We start from the raw sequence: 8,702 nt of genomic DNA on the forward strand, positions 1-8,702 counted from the left end.
TTGTGTGGAGGCTATATATACCCCTCCACCCCTATTCGTTTGTGGAGAGAGCTATCAAAACGTGCCTACACTTCCACCATACATTTTTTGAGAGAGAACCACCTACTCAGGTGTTGAGATCAAGAGATTCCATTCCAACCATTTGAATCTTGATTTCTAGCCTTCCCAAGTTGCTTTCCACTCAAATCCCTCTTCCACCATAGCCAAATCCGAGAGAGAGAGTTGAATGTTGGGGAGACTATCATTTGAAGCACATGAGCAAGGAGTTCATCATCAACACACCTCTATTACCTTTTGGAGAGTGGTGTCTCCTAGATTGGTTAGGTGTCGCTTGGGAGCCTCCGTCGTGATGTGGAGTTGAACCAAGAAGTTTGTAAGGGCAAGGAGATTGCCTACTTCGTGAAGATCTACCCGAGTCAGGAAAGTCCTTCGTGGGCGATGGCCATGGTGGGATAGACAAGGTTGCTTCTTCATGGACCCTTCGTGGGTGAAGCCCTCCGTGGACTCGCGCAACCGTTGTCCTTCGTGGGTTGAAGTCTCCATCAACGTGGACGTACGATAGCACCACCTATCGGAACCATGCCCAAAATCTTCGTGTCTCCATTGTGTTTGCACTCTCCTCCCTTACCTTCATATGCAATATTTTACTTTCCGCCGCTATACTCTTAGAATTGTATGTGTAGGTTGATTGTTTGACTTGTGCTAATTGCTAAAATTTGCCCACAACTAAAATTGGGAAAAGGGTAGAATTTTATTTGGTCAAGTAGTCTAATCACCCCCCTCTAGACATACTTTCGATCCTACATACGAACGAAATGGGGTTGTACACGCCCTAGATCTCTCTCTACCGGCGCCGCCTTCGGCACGCGGGAGCTCCCTCCCACTCTTGTGGAAGCTCCATGCTCTGCGCTAGCGGCCTACTTACCGGAGGGGCCTACCGGCCGTCACATCCTCAGGCTGACCCATGTCGTACATGGCAGCATGTACCCTTTTCTGTTGTCTACCAAATCTATTTCGTACATCAGTAAAGCTTATTTCCTAAAAAGACCAGGCATTCTTACAGCTGAGTCTGCCTCTAGAGGCGCACTCGCGATCTTCCCCTATGTGTCTTACGCGAGCGGGGGCTGGGCACGACACATGTGCTCGGGTCAGTACCAGCAGCGCTGCAAAACCCAAGTGACCGAGCTCTGGCTCGCGGGCCTGCTCCCGCGCATGTCACCTCACCAGGTCCTTGGTGCTCTTATCTCCTCGCGTAACACCCACATGAGGCTTTGCGAGCGCGCCCCGCTACATCACTTGCGAAAATTTGGCAATCTCCCTGGTGCAGGATGTAATGGGCCCCCTCATGGGAGGCCTCGCGTGTGGCACCCCACGGGCCAAAGGCTTCGCGAGGGATAGTGCCTCGCGCGTCGAGCCATGCGAAGGACTCGCTGCAAGCCGCGAGTCTCCAAAGAGCTAAGTCTAAGCGCCCTTCGGGTTCTTTTCCTCTCATTATTTTCCCTCCTTGGCACAAGTCGTGTGCACGTCAAAGGGGGGACCCTGAGCATCGCGCCTCAGTGGCTCTTACCGGCCCCAGGCGCCCTACACCCTCTGTCCTTGCAGAGCACACGCTCCAAGCACACCAGTGACAGTCGTAGCCCGCTCGGGGGGCTGGGTCCCAGGAACGCAGGGCACAAGGGCAGCCTAAGAAGGAAGGAGGAGATTTCGGGGAGAAGGCAGAAAAATAGGAAACCCCAAGTACTTAGACATATAGTGCCATACAGAGTGTTTTTACGCCCCACCGAGCTACATTGATTGCGCAGGGGGTGAAAAGAGGGGCTCGTCCTCAAGGGTTCGCCCCCGGCGCCGCCCGCGCCTAGTCGGAATCCTCGTCTTCACTCTTGACGCTCTGGGAGCTCTCATCGCTTTCGCTCCCGCTGGAGGAATCAGAGCCGCTTCCGCTCTCGCTCTTCGCACAGCACTGCACGCGGCCGCCCGTGACCCCAGAGAACTTCACGAAGAGGGTCGTAGCTCCGTCGAACCTGAACTACAGAACCTGCCCGTGCCTCAGGTTGTGGGAGCGGGCAAACAACTTCCAACCCCGGGCCAGGAACATGAACCCGGAGGGGGGGAACTCCACCGCTACCCAGAAGGGACCATTGCAACAGTCGTCCGCCTGCAGCCATAGGCCCAGAGGCTCGTCGCCCTTCATCGTCCTCGCAGAGGAGTCCGAAAGCCGGAGCCGGCTGCAAGGCGGGCGATGGAGCCCCACGATAAACTCGTGCCCGACCTCCACCGTGTGCGCGTCTGCCCAAGGAAAGGGAGCACGCGCCCCATCGTGCCCCTACAGCCGCGAGCATCGCGTGTCCCACGACCATGAGTCGCAGCCGCCCGCGGGCGCTGGGCCCGACCTCCATGACGGCGCCTGCGGAGCGCGTCCGGCCCCAGGGAGAAGCCCTCGTAGCCGCGGCTAAGCCACAGGCCCGACCTCTACCCCTCGTTGGCACCGCCTTCGTCCGGTCCACCTCCTCTACCGTTTTCTTCCCCTTCTCGGCCGCAGAAAGCTTTCTCTTAGGAGCCATGGCGCATCAGCGGCAGACGGAGGTTGGAAGCTGGAGAAAGGGGGAAGAAGCCGAGGGGTCGGTCGCAAGGAGGGCGGGCCGCGAAATGAAGGAGATGATGTGCCCGCGCCCTACGCAGGCATGCTTTATCACCGAGGCAGCAGTTATCGAGGCAGCGTGGGGAAGTGGAGGCGCCGCGCCTGTAAAGGCCGCCACGCGTCGCCCCTGGGCCTGGCAGTTGGTAGGCCCCGTGTCGTTTCACGGCCCAGGAGGCGGCCCTTGCGGCCCAAGAAGATCGGCCCAAGCCTGGGCCTCCGGGAGAAAGCCACCTTGAGGGGAGCCAGCCCCGTGAGGCTCCCCCGCCAGCAAGCGGGGCGAAGCAAATTTCACCAAGCCCTCAGCGGCCTCCCGAGGCCGACTTGCGGGGCCGCCTCACGAGGCCTACCACGCGAGGTTAGCCTCGAGGCTCCAGCCGCGAAGCTCGCGCTTGTCACGTGGGTGACGCCTTGCTGTCAAGATAACGATGGCAGGGTACGACGGAGACCAATTTCCACTTCGGTGCTAAGGGAACAACACGGCCAGCCTCCCTCCAAAGCAAGTCCCAAAGTTTTCCACTTTGGTGAATGAAGACCACGAGAGCTCGGCGCCAAAGACAAGCATCATCGCCGAGCCCATGCTTACATCAAGATAACGCCTTTAGCTGGCGAAGATCACCTTTGGCCTGGATAAGCATGCGCCCTTGCCCCCCTTCAAATTGGACGCCCTATGGAAGCCCTTTCCCGCTCATATTTTCGGGGTAGAGGCCCAATGCATGATAAGAAGGGAGGACAACCATTGTAGAGGGGGACTTTTCCTTCCTCACCTTGCCTTGGAGCTCCAAGCGCACTGTTGCCCACAAGCAATCCCAATAAGCAGGAGTAGGGTTTTACACCACCACGGTGGCCCGAACCTGGGTAGCTCGCGTGTACACTTCGTGTCCGGCGAGTGCCAGCGAGCCGTCATAGTTCAGTCGTACTCGTCGTCGTGTCTTAGGTCGCCAAGCAAAGCCCTCCATAGTTCGAACCCTAGTTCTTGGAGAAGTTTCTTGGACGTAGATCCGACCCCGACACATATGATGTTTGATTATGTCTGTTGCGATTTTGTAAGTTCTATCATGTCATGTTTGGTTTCGATATTTAGCAATTGTGGAGAGAAAACGGTCGCCAAGGAGGGGATTTTTTTACATCACCTGTTAAATCAATGACAACCATATTTGATGTGAAACCTTCTCTCTCCTACCCTATAATACTTTTTACATTGCCATTTTTTACATCACGTAGTCTAAAAAAAATTAGATCACTTGTTAGAGATATTTTTTTAGAACTATCACTCGACCCCTTATTCCTAGTGGGCCTCGTATAAGAGGTGTTACAGATTCTTTTTTCTTTTTTGAGAACTATCACTTGTTGAAGTTTTTTTAAAGAACTCTCGCTTGTTTTTTGTTTGTTTGAGAAAATGAGAATTATCACTTGTTGGAAGATGCTCTTGCATATGAGAGGTTTGGGCCTCCGCGTTGCCCTTATTCCTAGTGGGCCTCATATTGTATATTTGCAAGTTATAATAGGCATGACCCTCGACCCCTCAAGCCTAAAAAAAAGCATAACCCTCAAAGAGAGAAGAAATTCCCCGAAATGGCGGCGTCCGGCGAGGGAGCGTCGCTGCCGTCTCCGGCAGGTGGCGAGGACAGCCGCCGCCGTCGTGTGAGCTACTTCTACGAGCCCACGATCGGCGACTACTACTACGGGCAGGGCCACCCGATGAAGCCCCACCGCATCCGCATGGCGCACTCGCTAGTTATCCACTATGGTCTGCACCGCCTGCTCGAGCTCTCACGCCCCTTCCCTGCCTCGGAAGCCGACATCAGCCGCTTCCACTCCGACGAATATGTCTCCTTCCTTGCCTCCGCGACCGGCAACCCGACCATCCTCGACCCCCGCGCCGTCAAGCGCTTCAACGTCGGGGAGGACTGCCCCGTCTTTGACGGACTCTTCCCCTTCTGCCAGGCCTCCGCCGGTGGCAGCATCGGCGCCGCCGTCAAGCTCAACCGTGGCGACGCCGACATCACCGTGAACTGGGCTGGCGGGCTCCACCACGCCAAGAAGGGCGAGGCCTCTGGGTTCTGCTATGTCAATGACATCGTCCTCGCCATTCTTGAGCTTCTCAAGTTCCACAGGGTACTTTTTTTCTTATTATTATTCTCTGTGAGGGGGTATTCGTACTTTTAGCCTTGTTCGCCTTCACACCTGATTTGTTTGGATGGATAAACTCATAGGTTGTGTAACTGGTTTTTAGGGTTTAGATTCAGATGCATATTGCAAAGGATATGATTGTTGTTTGGGGGCATTGAAGTTTGGGAAACTGTTTTGGTGCCTGATTGGAGGGTACTAGGCCTTAACGGTTTCCGGTTGCTTCGAATGCAGGACGGTCAAAAGAAAATTTGTATATCCTCTCGTGTTTTTTTTGTGAAGATCTTCTGGTGTGAAGCAGCCTGCATTCTAAGCAGTCTGCGTGGCCTTTCACAGACAGATTGAAGCAGCCTTTCTCATCGCCAATATAGCCACTGTTGTGAAATACTAGGAGTGGGTTCTCTGTGTGTATCTGTATATGGCTATAAATCATCAGGAGTGTGGATGCAAAGCTGTGCATCCATCTTCCTTGTGATTTGCAGCTAATTTGAACAAGTGGCTATGTTCATGAAGTGTATAATGTTGTAATGTTGCTGCTCATAGTTTTTCCATTAGCTGATATGTCGATTTTGGACTTAGCAGCATTAGCACATGGATGTGAGAATGATGGTTCTAGTCTAATGTTCTATCAGTTTGCAAGTTTATTTCTGTGGGGATACCATTGGTTGATATAGTTATTTTAGTAGGTGTAAATATTCATGAAATATGTTAGGCGTTGGGTTTTGCTGGCAAAAATTTTTTTTAGGCATGTGTCTCTGTACACAACGAGGTTTGATCATTTTAACTCTGCGAGTCTGCTGTTGACTACTTTTGGAGCCTTGTAAGCAAGTTGCTCCTGTACTGTGTTTGTCCAGTTTGCCGCTCGTGTGACTGGCATCCACCTTACCATTGTCTGTCTGGAAATGATGCCTCCTGAAATATTATCACCCCTTTCGCTTTAAATCAACAGTAGGTTCTCTCATGTTCAATAAAGCAGGGTACATGTATTCTAAACTTGTCAAGCATTACCGTCCATGTTTAAGCTTTTTAAGCTTGTAGGATATGCCACTATGCCAGCATTTTGTCTTTGCCTTTCGAAAGTACACTGTGCTGCTGTGGGGCAATCAAATAATGTTCCTGCTGAGTTTTATGATGATCATCTTAATTTCTTATGGCTAACATTTTTTGTCTGTTTCAGCGTGTGCTATATGTAGACATTGATGTTCACCACGGAGATGGTGTGGAGGAGGCCTTCTTCACTACAAACCGAGTCATGACGGTTTCTTTCCACAAGTATGGAGACTTCTTTCCTGGAACTGGACATATAACTGATGTTGGAGCGGGTGAAGGGAAACATTATGCTGTAAATGTCCCCCTGAGTGATGGCATTGATGATGACACCTTCCGTGATCTGTTCCAATGCATCATTAAAAGAGTAATGGAGGTTTATCAGCCAGAGGTAGTTGTTCTCCAGTGTGGGGCTGACTCTTTGGCTGGAGATAGGTTAGGCTGCTTCAATCTGTCTGTGAAAGGCCACGCAGACTGCCTCCGTTTTCTCAGGTCATTCAATATTCCTATGATGGTTTTGGGAGGTGGAGGTTACACCATCAGAAATGTTGCTCGCTGTTGGTGCTATGAGGTTTACATCTCTCTCTCTCTCTCTCTCTCTCTCTCTCTCTCTCTCTCTCTACACACACACACAGCTGATTAAAGTTGTTGCATGATAGTTATCAGAACTGATAGGATTTGGGTTAATTGCAATGCAGACTGCAGTTGCTGTTGGCGTTGAACCTGATAACAAGTTGCCTTATAATGACTACTACGAGTACTTTGGCCCTGACTATAATCTTCATATTCAACCAAGAATCGTGGAAAATCTGAATACTACAAAAGACTTGGAGAATATAAAGTAAGTAAACTCTATCTATAATGTGTTCACATTCTTTTGCTGGAAGTTGTTCCAGAAGATTCTATGCAGACTACTGCCAATGATGATCTATGCTGGATTTTCAGTATTTATTTGTAATTCAGTATGTTCGTCTTCTAAAAATATGTTGTTCAGCTGCACACTTAATTCACTATTGCTATAAAATGGTTGAATTTCCCAGTTACGGTTATTTTCTTTCTTCCATGCACGATTTGGTTCCTTTCTCCTTGGCATGTTCCTGGGCTCTTGTAATTCTAATTCTCAATATTGTATAATGTCATAACAAGATTCCAACTCCTTGCATTTCATGGCTAGGGTACATTTGCTCACTTTTTGCTATACATGTTTCTAGCTGTGGAGGATAACCTTTTCATGTGATATGGCTAATTTTTGTGCGGGAATCTGCAGGAACATGATATTGGATCATCTTTCAAAGTTAGAACATGTCCCGAACGCTCAATTCCATGAAAGACCATCAGATCCTGAAGGTCCAGAAGAGGTTCGTATTTTTCCGTTGTCATTAATTCCTCCTGATTCACACTGTCTTGCTTTGTCATGCATGTGTATTTGTTTGATGATTTCCTTATATAGAAGGAGGAGGATATGGACAAGAGACCAGCTCAGCGCAGCAGATTGTGGAGTGGAGGAGCTTATGATTCTGACACAGAAGATCCTGACAACATGAAAACCGAGGCTAACGACTTATCTGCCAACTCTATCATGAAGGTTAGCCCTTCTGCGCCAAAGCATTTATGCCATCTATCTTGCCTACTTCTACCTCCGTTCACAAATAAAGATGTTATAACTTTTTTGTGAATCGGATGTATATAGACATGTTCACACACTTCAGTCCGTATGTAGTCCATATTGAAATATCCAAAACATCTTATATTTGTGAACGGAGGGAGTACTATACTAGTGGTGACTGTTTGTTCTCTTTCGATGATGTGAAACTCTCAACTATTTTGATTTGGAAATTAAGTTTGACTTGACAAAAAGTTCAATGTTGTTGGTGCAGGATGCATCAAATGATGATTTGTAGACTGGCTCCCCGAATTACTGTTTACTCCTGGGTTTTTTACGTGCATGCTGAAGACCGGGGAAGTGTTTGAAGATACTAATCTCTGTACCCCCATCTGACCATTTTGTAAACCCATGTTGTAAAACAGTTGATGCTTCGGGCACCCCTGACATTTCCGCTTTCATTCGGCACATCGACATGTTTATGCTGGAACTATTTGTGCATTCGTATGGATTTGTATTCCTCCATTTCGTTTAATCTGTACTCTACCCTGGGGTAGCATGAGTCTCATGATTTTTTGTTTGTGGTCCAAGCGTTCCTGGTTATATCTAGGGGTGGATTAACGAGCTGCCCGGCTCGTTAAGCTCATGCACATTAAGGATGGGCTCATTAAGATTAATAAGCAGAAAACCCTGCTTGGCTTGGTTTGTTTGAAGCTCGTTAAGCTCGCGAGCGCTTGTTAACATTATAATGTGTTACGGTCTACATGATGAGTATATAGGTGTGGTTTTTAAGATGAAATATGGTGACTACAAAAAGAAATGCACTAGTTTGTTGCCTTTTATGTTGATTAGATTAAATAGATGGGCTGAGGTGCTAAAAAAGTTTGTCACGTAAGATGAAAATATTTTCTCCCTCCGGTCTGCATATAAGAATTGTCTGAAGTCAAACTTCATAGAGTTTGACCATATTTATATGAAAAAATATCAACATCTACCATGCTAAAATTATACAATATGAAAATTTAAGTCATGATGCATCTACTGATATTGATTTCACATTATGAATGTTTGTATTTTTTTCTATAAAGTTGGTCAAGCTTTACGGGGCTTGACTTCAGACAAATCTTATATGCGAACTAAAAAGGACCGAAGGATCTCTAAAAAAAAAGGACCGGAGGAAGTATTGTGGTGTTATTAACGAGCTTAATGAGCTACTCGTGAAAGTCGTTAGCTCGTTTGTTAAGCTTAACGAGTTGAAATCAATGATTGGATCTGTTCATTAAGAAG

General features: G+C 48.6%; 1 protein-coding gene across 1 annotated transcript; it reads left to right on the forward strand.

The window, feature by feature from the left end:
* Window positions 1-4,154: 4,154 nt before the first annotated feature.
* LOC109773768 (histone deacetylase 6) lies at window positions 4,155-7,950 on the forward strand. The gene is made up of 6 exons (XM_020332482.4): window positions 4,155-4,753; window positions 5,943-6,383; window positions 6,511-6,653; window positions 7,080-7,170; window positions 7,263-7,397; window positions 7,690-7,950. Exons 1-6 carry the CDS (start codon window positions 4,211-4,213, stop codon window positions 7,711-7,713), a joined length of 1,377 nt encoding a protein of 458 aa, XP_020188071.1. The 5' UTR covers window positions 4,155-4,210; the 3' UTR covers window positions 7,714-7,950.
* Window positions 7,951-8,702: the final 752 nt, after the last annotated feature.

Source organism: Aegilops tauschii, chromosome 6 (assembly GCF_002575655.3).
Source record: "Aegilops tauschii subsp. strangulata cultivar AL8/78 chromosome 6, Aet v6.0, whole genome shotgun sequence".
In the NCBI taxonomy this organism is placed as follows: domain Eukaryota; kingdom Viridiplantae; phylum Streptophyta; class Magnoliopsida; order Poales; family Poaceae; genus Aegilops; species Aegilops tauschii.

Bases quoted from the DNA above. Each gene is read 5' to 3' on its own strand.
- LOC109773768 (XM_020332482.4), top strand. From the start codon at position 4,211: ATGGCGGCGTCCGGCGAGGGAGCGTCGCTGCCGTCTCCGGCAGGTGGC. The intron at 6,384-6,510 runs GTTTACATCTCT...ATTGCAATGCAG, and splicing joins CTCGCTGTTGGTGCTATGAG to ACTGCAGTTGCTGTTGGCGT. The intron at 7,171-7,262 runs GTTCGTATTTTT...TTCCTTATATAG, and splicing joins ATCCTGAAGGTCCAGAAGAG to AAGGAGGAGGATATGGACAA.